At 42.7% G+C, this 16,227-nt stretch overlaps 1 protein-coding gene across 3 annotated transcripts in view; it reads left to right on the plus strand.

The window, feature by feature from the left end:
- The window catches only part of LOC306974092 (tax1-binding protein 1 homolog B-like), a 38,898-nt gene that overhangs the window by 15,100 nt on the left and 7,571 nt on the right, over positions 1-16,227 (plus strand). For 2 of the 3 annotated variants that reach the window (XM_079571225.1, XM_079571226.1), the window contains exons 6-12: positions 11,002-11,150; positions 11,546-11,636; positions 11,711-11,896; positions 12,713-12,964; positions 13,758-13,964; positions 14,032-14,104; positions 14,258-14,823. In XM_079571225.1, coding sequence (XP_079427351.1) covers positions 11,002-11,150; positions 11,546-11,636; positions 11,711-11,896; positions 12,713-12,964; positions 13,758-13,964; positions 14,032-14,104; positions 14,258-14,823 — 1,524 coding nt within the window. The remainder of the gene's footprint in view (positions 1-11,001; positions 11,151-11,545; positions 11,637-11,710; positions 11,897-12,712; positions 12,965-13,757; positions 13,965-14,031; positions 14,105-14,257; positions 14,824-16,227) is intronic. The other variant, XM_079571227.1, reaches the window with a different exon arrangement.

The raw sequence follows: 16,227 nt of genomic DNA on the forward strand, positions 1-16,227 counted from the left end.
GATGGTACTTCGGACCCGCGGTAACAACTTTGAGTGACAGTGCAGGATTATAGAGGCAGTTGTGGTGAATATGTCTGCGCTCATTCTACACATTAGGACATTGCTGGAACACGTTTAAACTCTGTCTAGTCCCTTTAATTACTAACTTACTGACTTAGTTACATGTTTTTGCTTGTTTATTTGATTATTTAAAAGTTGCCGTTACCAAATCTCAAAGGTTGCAATTATTGAGGTAATATCATGTCCTCTGTAATCAATGAAATATTATGTACTGTATAGAAATCAGAGGTTCCGCTAGACTTTTTTGTTTGGCCGGCTGGGTCGTAAAATGTCGGCCATTCGCAAGAATTACCGGCCATTAAAAAATATATACATTATGAACGTGCCTTATTATCAACAACAATCATTTAGGCAGAGCTACACAAGTGCTTTAGTGGATTCCAAAACACGGCTATTTCTAATTAAAGACTGACGTGAGAAAAATGTAGCAACAGCGAAAATCCAAACATGAAGTTGTGCTCGTGGAGACGGTGGAGCAGCAGGTGTCACGCTGATATACACCATATGCACTTTAACTCAGACAGAAAGTAGCCGATATCTACGACCCTAACGCTGTCCTTATCCAGGTCTGACCGCATCAGCTGCACAGCTAGGGCTGGGCTGCAGATGCCCTTCCGCGCTTTTACGTGCTCAGGTGTAAAATAGTGATTAAGTCCCTCAGCACTGAAATATTATGGAGAGACAAATCAACAGCACTAAAGTCACAAAAGTCAGTCTCGAGCTATTCAAAATGGACCCAGCTCTGCTGCGCTCTAGAGCGGCTCCGAACACCGGTAACTAAGCCGAGGCGTCTGCGCAGACTGACCGAGGGAAGCGCCTCTAAACCCGGCCACTCTCCCAGGAAGAGCCGCTGCGGGACTGCGCGTCAGTCTGACTGAACACATGCGCGTTTCAACAATATCCTAATCAAACGTATTAGCTGCTGAGTTCTTAACACACTTTTATAAAAGTAAATGTACCTGTAGTTCGCCGTTTTCTTGAAAAATGTGACGAAGCACGAAGAAAAAGCGTTACATATCCAGACAGCGATGATGGCGCTTCGACTGCGCTTTGTAAAACGGGCTAAAGGCGTAAATCTAAACTTTTTTGATGAAATATTGAACCTTTTTTAATATTTAGGCCTGTCTCGAAAACACTGTTATGTTAGTCACTGACTTAGGTGACATGTTTAATATATTTTTCTATATTCTCTCTCCATATTTTTTACTGTCGGCCAATTTGGCCGATGGACATAATTTTTACCGGCCATTTGCTTTTTAAACCGGCCAAAACCCGGCTACAGCCGGCTATCGGAAACCCTGATAGTAATATAAATGTATATCAGAATAAGAAAGGAGCAGCTGTATATTTGTCATTGCCTGGTGTGTCCCGTCGTGTCTGAGTGCACTCCGCCGGTTCCCGCTCACCGATCACAGCCTTCTCAGCGTCTGAGCGCCAGTGTCGCCGCCTCCTCGTGTCTGTGTGCCTGCGCGCCTTTACGACTTGACTCAGCGGGCCAGAACGGAACTGGGACGCCAACCGCAGGCCCCGCGAACATGACGTCAAACAACCCCCACCCATCACCACCACCTTACCCACCACCCATCCCCCGGCTCCAGGGAGGAGGGTGAGGGAGGCCGCAGCCCGGAGCCACAGCGCATTTACAGCTGCAGATTCAGGACGGCGTCTGTCACTCTGCGCACGGCAAATCCTCTCTGAAATCTGATCTCATCACGGGCCGATGACAGGTGTTGATTTGTTGCGCATCAAATCCAGAAGTTATGGAGATAAAGCAAATAAAGCTCTTTCTTGAGAGCTTCTTGGCTGTATGGATCCTTATACTACACTAAGGATGCATTTTCTTTATTAGACCATTCAGGGAGAAAGGTAGAGACATTCTACCACTAACGTCCACAGCAGCTTATGCACTCACTGAAGAGGCTCTGCACCTGCTCAAAACATTATTATTTTAGACAATTCTTATTACATTTGCAGTCCTTCCTTTAAGAGGCCGAACTCTGGTAGAATCGAGTCCAACAGCTGTGATGGGAGCGCTAAGACACATCCTTATGCATATTAAGTAGTCATATGTTTCTGGTCTGGGATTTGCGTCAGGCCTTAGAAATAATAAAATAGAGCTGGTTTTAAAATGTTGGAATATAATGAAACTGTTTACGTTTAATTATACTTAAGCAATGATAATAAAGATTTTTTCTTTTAAAGAGGGGGTATTATGCTTTTTTCAATCACATAGCACCAGTCTATATCACACTACAATGATGACCAAACCTTCTGCTGGTCTGTAAATGCAGTAAATTAGAATAACTGCCTTGTATAAAATGTCTCTCTCAAAATGGCTGTAGTGAATGTCTTGAAATAGGCCTCTGTCTCTTTAAGAACCTCTGACCCTTCCTTAATACATTTGTTTGCATTCTCCGAAAAATGTGGCCCAGATTTAATGCATATTCATAATAAGCGGACCTTGTGTTCTTCTGATTGGTTAAACCATCAGAACGCAGGAAGATGAGACGAGGTCCTGCTCTGCATTTTGTAGGGAAAAAAACTTGATGTAACTCCAGACTATTATTGAAATCTTAATCCAACCTGCAATGAACCGAATAGAGCTATTGCGGATAGAAATAATACAATTTGAGAAATAATTCAACTTTTAATTCAACTTTTTCACACTAGTCTCAGATTCAGCCGTCGCATGATCTCCCGAACAGCAGATGGCACCGTCTGCAAAGCGCGAATCGTCAGGAACCCGCGGCCGTAAAAGCGCAGCGCCTCCGGTCCCGCAGGTTCTTCCCCCCCCCCCCGAGTAGAATCTCTGGCATCGCGACGGGGGCCCCACACATGTGCCAGCGCGCAGCCAACAACACAAACACGCTCATTATGCCACCCGCCTGCAAAGCCCCTTTTTAGAGCCAGTGTGGAATGAGAGAGACGAGGCCTAGTCCCTGCCCAGCCCGAGGGACAAACTGCACTCAGTCACGCGATCGCACTGGCCAGCTCCGCGCGGGCTATTTTCTCCCAGCCACCGGCAAATTCCTTATGCACACTCAGAGAGCAGGCATGAAGCCGTTCACACAGCAGCGTTCTCAGCTCTTTACACGCAGAGTCGGATAAGTAAATAATATTCATCTAAATGGAAGACTTGGGTCATCTTGCTGTATATCGCGACGGTATCGGCAACAATGCATTGTGCAGCCCTCCTATGAATCCAGTTCTGAAAATGATATGGGGTATCTGACTTTTTGTTGTTGTAGAGTAAATCTATTATCGTCACCACAGAGTATGTTGTACACAGAGCAAAAATAAGATCTTGTTTCATCGTCTTCAACACATTTTTTATTGAGCGATGGAAGATAGAAGTAGAATCTAAATTAGTTTTGGGGGTGGTCCATTCTGTTTCACTTTGCCACAGTTCAAAGCTGTACACGGGCATGAAACGTGCACATAATTTATTTGCTTGAACAATTCAGATGTGCAGGAGGGATTGTGAGAGCTAGAAATGAGGCTGGGACAAGGCTAAACATTTCACAGTTTGAATCAGGTACCCCAGCTTTATGTATCGCCGCTTTTTCCCTACATCATTAATTCATAGTAGTGTCACAATGCTACGTAATAAAGAAGCAAAAGTCTGAACACTTTCTGAACACTTAATAATTATCATTTCCCTTACACACCCATAAAATTGGCAATAAAAAAAGTAATTACTGGGTGGTTGAAACAAATCCACCATAATCCTGGTCTCTTTGTCAGTAACTTGTACGGATCTACGTTTGATAGACATCTGAAGTGAGGCTTGGCTGGGTCCGAGTCTGTGGAACTGTCCTGGGTAACAACAACAACAACAACAAAAAAGGACAGAAAGGTTACTCGCAGTCCAGTTGAAACTGCAATTTGAATATTTGGGTAATGTGCGGCATGAGAACAACATGCCACGTCTCCATCTTGTTATAAAAGCGCTTGAGATCTCTACAGACATGTTTTTAAATGCGTGGGATTCTTGAATTGGCTTTGAAGCTCATACTTTGCTTCTGAACAAGTTTTAAACCCCAAGCACTGACCTTTCCCAATGCTTCCTTTCAGAACCTGTGAGTGCTACTCGGAGGGAGGGGGTGGATGAGTCAGGAGCGAGATTCTGGTCTCACATCGCCCCCTGGTGCACACGTGAAGAACGGGCGGGGAAAGTCTCAGGCTGCTTCCATTTACTCCTATGTGTTTCCCCTTTTTTTTTTTTTTTTACGAAGGACAAAAGGGCCATAAATTTGGCAGTAATACACAGCCTGTTATTACCGCGCCGCTTTCATTCAACAGGCGCAGATATACGACGCATGTAAAGAGTATGAAGTAAAGGACCCGCCTATTGCCAAAACTTCAGCCGTTTACAGTAGGTGTGTGTGTGTGTGTGTGTGTGTGTGTGTGTGTGTGCGCGTCCTCTCGCAAGATGGAAATATCCGCGGAGTCGCGCATGAAAACATAAGTACATATTTTGTGGCTGCTAATTTTACGACTACACTTTTTATAAGGTCTTTATGCACTGCTAAAGTGCTTCCCCAAACGCCCGCCGTAAAAAAAAAAAAAAAAAAAAAAAGGGACCTACAGTAATGTGTGCACACAGAGCATGCGAGGGTTTTCTTTAACCGTCCATCTGTGCCCGTCCTTGAACGTGGCAGGCTTTGAAAGAGTTTTATTTTTTTTCACGTGTGTGTGTCATGTCTGTTAAATCATTTCCCATGACAGGATATTTGAAAGCGAGTGGTTAGGTAAGAAAGTCGCCGTAAGTCACCCTCACGTCGTGTTTTGGAAGGATTTACGGTTTGAATCGACGACGGAAGCATTAATAAGAAATTAGTCGGGAATGTCACTACGTCAAGTTTTATAGTGTTGTGATTCAGAAGAGATAGTGTGGATACGATGAGTGAAAGGGAAAGCTAATAGATACATTCACTGCTGGATTAATGCCTCAAGAAATGCCTAAAAACTGACCAATGAAATGTGTGTGTGTGACCAAAGCCAAATATGAGATTTGAATATTGAAGAAAACGACTAAATCAAAGGAGCAATAAAGGATGAAATCAATTGCAAAAGTATTCATGTTCATAAAGGCTCATAAAGGCACGGATGAAAAATAATAATTCCTACAGGGTAATTCTTGCCTGATGAAATTCTTAGAAGTGAAACGTTGATTTTAACCCCCACCTGAACCGAGGACATTTTCTACAGTTTGGCTTTAAGCAGATCTGAAAGCATCTGGAAAGAAACGTCAAAATAACAAGGATGAAAACGCAAAACAAAAATGTGACAAAAAAAGCAACAAAAATGTGCCGGAAAAGTATGATTATAATAATAAAAAGTGACAAAAATGCAACAACAAAGTAACAAAAACACGACAGAAAAGCAGCAAATAAAGTGATGCAAAAAGAGCGGCAACAAAAACAAAAGAGGGAGACAAGAGAGACAAGAGCAACAAAAACATGACGAAAACGTGACAAAATGGCAACTAAAACCAACAAAAACACCAGGGGTGGGCCGAGATACAAATCCCAGGAGGACGAGACGAGATTTTGACATAATTTGCAATAATAGATAATATTTTGCAATTTTGTTTCCTTTATATGGAGCCATTGTATTGTATTGTTTGTAACAAAATGAACAAACTAATAAGGATGGGAACTGATACGATTTTACCAATATCATCAGGTTCTATTTGTGTGCAATATTAGATATTAGAACAAGGCTAATACATTTGGCTCGTAAATTTCAGGAGGAGGAGGAGACACAGACATAGATTGAGTATGTAAACAGTCTGTGCCAGAGACTGACGCACAGGAGGCTTTATACATGACACAGAGAGTGATTCTCAGTTAGACTAACCTCTTTCTTCCTCGAATGTCCCGCTGTATTCATCTCTTTATATTCTGCGTGCTGCCTCTCCTTCGCTGTGCACGTCTGTCACATCCTCGTTGCTCGGCTTGTTCCGTGCGCAGTCGATGCACTTGTACAATCACAGAATAGACTGATCCACCCTGACTCACCGCGGTGTGCAGCGGTACATTGTAGCTTCCAACAGCGGAGACTGTAGTTCGTAATGAAAGAGAAAGTAACGAGGTGCGAGTGTGGATCTGCAGCGGCTCCAGTCTGCAGGTTTGAACACTGAGGCGGTGTTTCTAAGCGACTGAACTTACAAACCTCAGCGTATAAGCAGTTTACAGGAAGTAGGTCTATATTTCAGCCTATTTAAAAAATATCACGAGATTACTTTACACTGTCACAAGAAATCCCATGGCAATTTGATCCATCCCTAAAAAGCACATAGAAAAAAAAATAAAACACGACAACGTGAAGAAAATGTTAGGATCAATTTTGTAGGCCTTAGCTTTCAAATGAGGCGTTACACTGTTGCTCTCTGGTCAAGAAGCTTGTAGATTTGGGTAAAGCCGAACTGGAGAAAATGTGCTTGGTTATGGCGGGCAATTAAAAAATGAAAAATAAAATGTAATTGTAAATAAAAATCAAGCCAAGTGTGTGTGTTAAGCTCGGTCGTCCAGGAATGATCTGCTTTAAAGTGAAGATTCTAATGCTATTTTCGCATTTGTTAGCATTCCAACTTCCTGTTAGCCAGTGTCGGGTAACGACTACTTCCTGTCCCCGCTTTTAACATATTACACAGGATTTAAAAACAACAGAAGAATATTTTAATAAATGTAATGCTAGAGTGTGATCAGTCACTATTTTACCATTTGTTAGCGCCAAATTAACGTTAGCCTTTAGCTTCGAGGATAAAACGGCTACATTTAGAAGCACAGAAGCTTCTCCTGCTGACGGATTTACTTCCTTTTTCTCCACCAGCTGCAGGTTTTCCACAGCTGTTTAGATATTTATTTATTTCAACAAGACACGTCTAACTCTCCACAAAGACAGGAACTCGCTGTTGTTGTTAGCAGTTAGCATCTTGTTGCTCTGAAATATTCCGCAGCTCAGAGTAGCTTCTCTAAAACCGTGGGGCGTGTCCGTAAGAGGTATGTGGTCCCGTCTGACTGACTTCAGCCATGATTTAACGTCCTGCCCGGACCAAGCGGCAAGTTGAAACAAGGCCACTCCTCACCGTGCCATTATTTTCCACAAAAAAAGATTTATAATGTAAGATCCCGCCATAAAAGCAGCATCTCAGGCCTCTTGATTGTTTTATGCCACCGCTGTATTAACGTAGCGCTCGTTAATATGCGGTAAACGCGTCGACTACTACATGTGTATCTTTGAAGATTATCGGGCCGCCTGTCATCATTTGTAAGAAGTGATTTGTGGTGGAGCAGATAAGATAAGCGACTGTGGCCCAGAGCGGAAGGCTGCAGTTAACTATAGAAGACTGGGGGGGCATGTTACAGATGCTTAAGATGCAGCCAAACGCATGAAATATGTCCGAGATAAGCAGAAAGAAGCGGCGAAAGTGATCGTATCTTGTAGAATGGGGCGCTCTGGTCATTGGGGAGGTGTATTATTCTTTTGTACAGATCTGTTCTAAGGCTGACAGATTTTGGATAAAGTATTGAATTGCGATTGATCTAACGGGTAATTGTGATTGCGATTTGAGTGATATGAGCAGCTCTGGAAAGTGCAAACTGTTGCATCTTTAGCACTTTGCAAATGTATTCACTATTGTGGTGGTGTTGTTGTCTGCACTGTTTGCCCCACCTGGAGGGACAACAAGGTTCATTCATTCATTCATTTTGGTGTAGCGAGAGAGGGCTCTTTTTGTTCATTGCAAACTGGTTTGAGCCGTCAGAATAGGATCATTACGCTTTCAGACAGAGGAATATAATAATCATCCCAAAAGCCCAAGTAAAACGGAAATATAGTAGAAAAATGTCCATGAGATACATGACTTAAAAGTGCTTCAATTCAGGTTCTTTATGTTCATTTCGAGTCGGTTTAAAGAAGATAAATATGCTAATGCAAATGGAACAAGCTGAAATCCCTCTGAAAATCAGACAAAGGAACTTTTATATATATATTTTTTTTAATTACTTAAAATGATACAAAATAATCAGAATTAAGAATAAAAATGCCTTTTTGCAATAAAATGATGAGTATTAGTTTAAATCTAAGATCAGAACTAACTACTCAAACGGAAGATTTATTCTCTTGATTTAAGGAAATAAATGGCAGATGATTATTGTTTTTCCAGTATATAGGAAATGTTTTGTCATGTAAGACATTTTAGCAATTATGAATTAATTAGAGCTAAAATCTAAAAAGCTAAATCAATGAAAAAGTTCTAGGTCAGCAGATTTTCTACTAAATAGACCTTACACCTTACGTACATTGTGTTGCATAAAGAATTGACAGCCTTTAAGATATTTGCTAATGCGACCATTCAGATTGGGATTTGTCTTCTCCTCGTTTCACTTATGACATCCCTGGTTATACAGAAATGTACATGCACATAATTTCAGGAAAAAGTGTGTCATGTCCTTGTGATTAACAGCTGTGGGAAAGAAAGGTCTGGAATGTTGAGAGGGGAACGAAATGTTGCATCACACCAAAGCACCTGGTGCCGTCACACTTTCCCTCTTCTCATTCCATTAATACTTACTTCCTCAGCTGGTGTATTGAAGTACACTCACTATAATGTACGTAATAGTTGTTGATAGAGACTTAAGTGTGTAGGTTTGAGCTGCACTGCAGGCATTTGTGTCCTTGTGCAAGACACTTCACCCACCCGCCTGTATGTGTGCCATCTGGGGACAGCCAGAGCATGTCTGTGTTTCATGGTGTCCTTGGGCAAAACAATGAATGAAGTTTTTTGTTTTTTATATCTCTACTACAGCAGTCTGCACATGCTACGCCAGTGGGAGGGTTTCCCCTACAACTGAAAGATGTGGCCAATATGATCAAGAGTGTCTTTGTGATACTGCATTAATCTTATATAGGGCTGGGTATTGTTAATTTTTTTCCATACCGGTACTTTACCGATACTTATTTTACGATACCGACACTCAAATATTTGTCATCTAGAACAACACAAAACAGTACAAAGCTGATTTATTACATAAAAGACTGCAGTATTTCTTTTACATTTGTACAATTGATGTGATGTGAAACAACCATGTCACTTCTTTTAACAGCATCAAAACTTGGCCTTTAAAGATTTTTTATTTTCCGTTGCCTGTTTTTTATTCGATACCATTTGTACCTAAATACCATACAGGTATTGTTAAACGGTATCCAGCCCTAGTCTTATATAGTGCTTTTTCAGTGATTCAAAGTAGCTAATCTCTGCTGCCCCAGGGAAGAAAGATGGATCCATTCTGACCACCACCAGCCACTCGCTCCACGTACCCATCTTATCCCAGTGTACGTATTTTGTGGTGATAGGGGAAACTGAAGAACCGGGAGGAAACCTACGCAGTCACAGACCTTGTAGCTGTCAGTCACTAGCAGTGCTAACCGTTAGCGTCTCTGAGTGTGACCGATGGACGGCGGATGGAAATGAGCTCTTAGCTTTAATCCGCCGTGGCTCGTTTTACAATCCATGAGTCACGTGGCTTTGTAAACTTGCTCTGTCCCGAACCAAGTGAACATTTTAACTTCAAAATAAATACATCGAGACACGTGCAATTTGCGTAACATTTACTGATAAATAATTGGAGACCGACAATGGAGAAATGAGCAACAACTAATAACCGCAATAACCCGGGACAATCCCAAATGCAAAAGGCTTACAATGAAAGGCCCAAAACTGACAGGCTGACACATTCATAAAATAATAATAATATATTGTAATACATTGAATACAGGATTTTCATTTTATTAGATTTTGATTTTTAAACGTATTTTTTATTTAAAATCTTCAACAAAACAATAAAGGTACTTGAATATGACAAAGATCAACTTAAAGTTACGTGAATGAATATAACAAAGATCCACTTTGAGGTTTGAGCCAAGAGACTATAATCTCTTTCTTTGCAAATAAGAGTAGTTTTTTTTTGATTGGAAAATGTTACAACTTGATCTGAGGTTGCCAGAGAATATTCCCAGTGACATTCAGTCCCAATGGAATTTCAACCCAATTTCTAATTTCACTTTTTGGACAGTCCCAGAATACGTGAGTGTGGTCTCCTGCCTGATCACAGCCCCTCCAGCATTGGTCTGAAGTCCTTCCAAACTTGGATGTGACAAAGGGAGTTCTAAAAAGTCTCATTTTGAATACAGGGTGGCACATGTTTTCCATATGGATGCACCAGTCCAATACTGGTATCAAATATCGGAGCTGACACACAAAAAAAAACAATACATTACAAATATCCGATACTGAATCGATACCAGTTTTGGCTCTAACCGCCTTAAAAACACAACTTTCACCAACAAAATCGAAGTGAATATGAACATGTCATTTTGAAGCTAAGAACCTGGAGAATTGAATCACTGAGCTCCGCAAATGTATTTTTGAGCGCCACGCAAAATGCCGCCGCTAGCAACAGTATGCAAATGCTAGTGGCCGTATGCTAATGCTAACGGCAACAAATCAAGGCTGGATCAGAAACAATGAATGAAATACTTAAGTAGCCTAATACAATGAAATAACCTCTGCTGTAGTGTGAGAAAATAACTGATCTAACACACATTTAGTGCACAAGTTTATAACGATTAGATCACTGTATGAGTTGTTTATATTAATGCAACCTAAAAGCCTGTCATGTAGCCAAGTATATAAAAAAGTCCAGTGATCCTTGTTAAATGTTTTCTATTAGATAATAATAGGTAACTGATCTGTAAGAACATGACATTGATCTGAAAATGAAGTGAAGAGGACCTTTCGCTTTTTCACTCTGAGAAAGACACTTACCCCCAGTATCGGTTGCAAAAAAGCTGGATCAGCGCATCTCTAGTTTTCCTCTTAATGATGTCTAGACTTACATCAATAGGTTTACACGCCTTGATTGTGTGTGGTAGGAGCTGTTGCGCTCGTCTCAGGGCCTGTCGGAGGAGCGTGAGGAGGTGCGGCGGCGGCTGAGCGAGGCCACGGAGCGAGTCAGGCAGCTGGAGGAGGAGCTGCTCGGAGTCACACAGAGAGGCCAGCACAAGGACAACGAGCTGCACTGGTACTTCACCGTCTAAAAACTCAACGCTCGATACACACACCGCTGCAAAAGAGTGCCCTTTTGTAGACTAAACCTGGAGATCATCATTTTGGACATTTTCCCTTTAGATTACGTACCTGAATATGTAGACTTAACAGCTTCATCTGCACACAACTGTTGTGAGTGGGAAATAACCCCTCAAAACTTAACTTTAGCTCTACAGCCAACCAGCAATCAGACACTCAACAGATATTTAGGATTTTATCACTATGTTTGAAAGGAAAAAAGAACCAGACTGGCCAACCACACCATCATTAGAACAGCGTCTGGCCCAAAGGTGATGAGAGAATAAACAATGTACTACTGTAAAGCTTTTACATTTGAACTCCTCCTTTCACTTTCTTTACTTTGTTTAGCCTCCGAGATCGTCTGAAGAAGCTGACGGCAGAGAAAGACGGCCTGGAGAGCCAGCTGAAGAAAGAGAAGGATGAGCGCGACCTGTTTAAGGTGAGCCTGTGAGACTTACGGTAAGGCTGGTGTTCCTCCATGCTTGTGTTTGACCTGGGCGTGTGAATGCTCAGGCCCACCTGCGCAGCACGGAGCTGGAGAACACCAAGCTGAGCGCCGAGCTGCAGATGCTGAAGGCGGTGGAGCTGAACAGGGAGGTGACCATCGCTCAGTTCCAGGAGGAGATGGAGAGGCTGAGGCTGTGTGTGGCTCAGAGGGACAGCCTGGAGAAGGAACTGCAGCACCACAAGGCGGACCAGGTATACACACTGTGCTCTGAAAGTGATTTATCCTTTATCTAACTCATGAGTTTGGATACAGTTTTTGCCCTTTTCCGCATCTACCCTAGTTTTTCACCTACCCTACTCTATTCAGATTGGTGCTTAGTTTGGAACCTTCTTTCCCCGTATATGAACTGTATTGATACTGACGTCACATAAACACCTTTGATTTATCAAAGCAAAGAGAAGACAGCCCTCTGGAGCAAGAATATCATACCTGATTTCATTCTTTAAGGCTTATTAAAACAGAATATGGAATCTTAGAAACCTTTTTTGTCTCGCGTAACCCTTGAGTCATTCATTTATCCTCAGTCCTCGAGGATCTTGCTTATATTATTACAAAGTTGAAAATTTCATGGGGGAGGACCTCCAGACCCTCCACCAATTGTGCTTCACCTGCTGCACACAACATCCAGGGAGTGTCTCAAACAAGAGCATAGAGAAAATGTAAAAAAAAACAACAACAAACACCTTCTGTAACAAAGGCAAAACATCCTGTACAGTATATGGGCTGTATATTGACCTTATGTAGCATAGCATGCATGTTCAGTTCTATCAGTTCTATTAATATGCAGTGTAAAAAAGTGATTGAATCAGGAGATTTTCTACTACTACTAAATGGATGGTAATAGCCGCTGTTAGCATCAATATTAGCCACGTTAGCTTACCCTCACAGTTGTCTTTTAGCTGCTTCTTTCCTCTACTTTTAATTCTTCTGAATAATTCCATTTGCTCCATTAAAGTGTTCCCCTCCTCTTTCCTCATTGACGCTCCAGAATGTTGCGTTGTGTCCAGGCAGAGCTGTCCCGCGTCAGGGAGCTGCTGCGCCAGGCCGAGGAGCAGCTGCAGGCGACCCGGCAGCAGGCCTCGCTCCTGGCCTCAGAGCTGCGAGACTCCGCCAGCGTCCGGGACTCCTCCATGGGCGAGCTGTACCGCGCCCGGCTGGAGACGGACAAACTGCGGGTCAGCCTGACGGAGGCGCAGGCCGAGTGTCAGCGCATGGAGAGCCAGCTGGAGCGCATGAGGAGCGCCGCACACTGTCAGCTGGTGAGTGTTCTGCAGGTACAGAACGGAGAGCTGCTTCATATGCCATCTAGCCATCTAATTCTAATAGTTCTCATCAATTTTAGTCTTGTTTTAGCCGTCTAAAACGGCATGTACATTTATTTGAAGGAAAAAACTAAGTCAACTTTACATCATAACATTTATTATGATCATATTTAACCTTTTAACCCCCACCTTAACTGAGTGTGTTTTTTCCAGTTTAGCTTTACCCAAATCTAAAAGTTTATAGCCTATAGGCCCATGTAATTTGAAAGACCTACAAAACTAAATGGATCACTTTTTTGGCATTTTCTCCTTTGCTTTTTTGTTGTGTTTTTGTCACACATTTTTGTCACTTGTACGTCACTTTTCTGTCACTCTTTGGTTGCTCTTTTGTGTCTTTTTTGTCACTTTTTGGCCAAGTCTTTGTCGCTCTTTTGACACTTTTACAAGAAGCCTTTAGATTTGGGTAAAGCCAAACTGGGGAAAATGTGCTCGTTTCAGGCGAGAGTTAAGAGGTTAATAGTGGTCCTTATGTTTCTTCTCCCACGTTGACAAAGCACAGGCTTGGTCACGTTAGACTCTGAAGAATATGAGGCTCTTTCAAACTGGCACTAGAAGTTTGGATGATTTTAGTCTTCCTTTCATTTTTGCTTACCTAGTCAACGGAAATATCATGATATTTTATGAATTTAGTCATAGTTTTAGTCAAATGTTCGTCAGCAAAAAATATGCCTGAAGAAATGAACAGTGCAGCGTGACGACCTCTTCAAAACACTGACTGACTGTGTCCCAGGCTGCCGTGCCTGGCGCAGAGGTGCCCCCTAGTGTCCAGGTGGTGTCGGAGGCGGAGGTGGAGCTGCAGAGGGAGGTGGAGGAGCTGCGTCTGCGCCTGCACATGGCCGCGGAGCACTACAAGGAGAAGTACAGGGAGTGCCAGCGTCTGCGCAGACAGGTGGCCAAGCTCAGCAGCTCGGACCAGCAGCAGCAGCAGCAACACGGGGTGAGTCAGTCTGCGCGGTGTGTCTGCTCAGGCGGACACTAATGACTTCTGTTCACATGTGCTTCAGGAGCCAAAGAGAAACGTGTCCACGGAGACGACGCCGGGGCCGCTCACCTCCAGCCCAGAGTCACCTACTGCAGGTACTCCGGAATATTATACTTATCAAACTTAACAATTTCAATTCTCTATTTCTATTTTGTGTATTTCTGGAAGTGAGTGTGGAAGTTGGAGTGTACAGAAACTCTCTTATTTTTGGAATAAAATCTGAATTGTTTGCATGCCTGCTTCCATAGGGAACATAGAAAATGCAATCCTTCGAGAGTCTTTGACAATCACCGAGCCCGCAGTGAGCGAAGGAGCCCTCGTTCTCGCTGACCCTCTTTTAAGCTCCGAGAACGAGGCAGGACTGAAAGCGCAACAGGCGGACGTCCCTCAAGGCCCGAGCCGGGACGTCCAGGCAGAAGACGAGCAAGCGGAGAGACTGCAGAGCCTCCCCCTGGGCAGCTGGGTGCAGGTGGACACGCAGGGGGACGCACAGGTGGACGCACAGGTGGACACACAAGTGGACGCACAGGGGGACGGCAGCAAAGAGGATAGAGTGGACGGGGACAGACACGCGGATGGTCAGGAAGACGGGCCGGAGACTGAAGAGGAGGAGGAGGAAGACGAGGAGGAGGAGGAGGAGGAAGAAGAAGAAGAAGAAGAGGAGGAGGAGGAGGAAGAGGCAGAGGAGGAGGAGGAAGAGGTGGGCCCCACGGTGGAGGAGGAGCTGGCCCTCATGGAGCAGAAGTGGAAGGAACAGTGCGTCATCAACCAGACGCTCAAACAGAGACTGGCCAATGAGGAGGAGCGGTTCAGGGTAAGACACGCCCACACACAAATGACAGGAAGCATACAGTATGGACGAGGCGCTGGAATGGTAAAGCTGTGGGCTACCGGGTACAAAGGCGACAAGCTTTTGTTGTAGCTAACTGACATAAATATGAGGAAAAATAATCGCAATTTTATTTCATTTACTATTAAAAAAAACAAATAACGATTTGAAAATTGTCCAAAAAAAGACAAAAATGGCGACAAAATCTGAATATTGGATTGTGCCAGGTCTAAATGTAGTGGTTTGTTGACATACAAGGAACTGTTGTAGATTATTGTGTGTATTTTCCATTAGGGCTGGACAAAATATTAACACCATTTTTTTTTTCTTCACTTTTCAATTCAATTTTTTTTTTTTTCATAATATAATGAATACAAGACAGGAAAATCTGGTGTCTTTGTTGAGAAAATAGGCTTTTAAGTTTCAATGTTGCATGAAAATCTATGAAGAGATCAGATCATTAGACACCGTATTGTGAAAATTAATTACTTACTGTATTTGTTTTGTGAAAGTGAAAAGGTTAACCCCTTAACTCCCACCTGAACCAAGCACATTTTCTCCAGCTTTACCCCAATCCAAAAGCTTCTGGAAAAAAGGTGTGAAAATAGCAACAACACTGAGACGAAAACAAGGATGAAAATGTGAAAAAAGTGAGAAAAAATTGACAAAAAAGTGACAAAAATTTAACAAAAAAATGAGAAAAATTTGACGAAAAAAGTGGCGAAAAATGGACAAAAAAATGACAAAAATTGACAAAAAATTGACAAAAAAATGAGAAAAATTTCACAAAAAAATGTGAATAATTTGACGAAAAAGTGACAAAAAAGTCCCGAAAATTTGGCAAGAATTAGATGACTGCCCAACAAAAAAAGTGCTGACATTTTTTTTGATGATGTAAGGAAAAAGATCAATTTAGTTTTGTAGGTCTTAGCTTTCAAATGAGGTGTTACACTGGCCTACAGGATTTGGGTAAAGCCGAACTGGAGAAAATGCTCTCGGTTCAGGCGGGAGTTAAGAGGTAAAGAGAGTAAACTGGTAAAAAAAAAAAATCCTTCCTCACTCACAAACGCAGAGTACGTGTAGATGGCACTGTATTTGTCTCGAGTTGCTCCTTTTCCAGGACCTCAGTGTGTGTGTGTGTGTGCGTGTGTGTGTGTGTGTGTGTGTGTGTGTGTGTGTGTGTGGATGCGTGTGACCCCCCGCCAAAACCACTTAATCCGACCCTCGCGGCACAGCCCTCCTTCATCTCCCCGTGCAGCGTTTAATCTCAGCGGGCCAGCATGTGTTTATCCCAGCTGTAAATAAGGCCCTCCCGTGTCTTTGATAGTGGCCCCTCTAATGCACCGCCCTCCTCTCCCCCCACAGACCAACAGAACGCCATGCTTTACG

This window comes from Gobius niger (genome assembly GCF_951799975.1).
Source record: "Gobius niger genome assembly, chromosome: 14".
Lineage (NCBI taxonomy): Eukaryota > Metazoa > Chordata > Actinopteri > Gobiiformes > Gobiidae > Gobius > Gobius niger.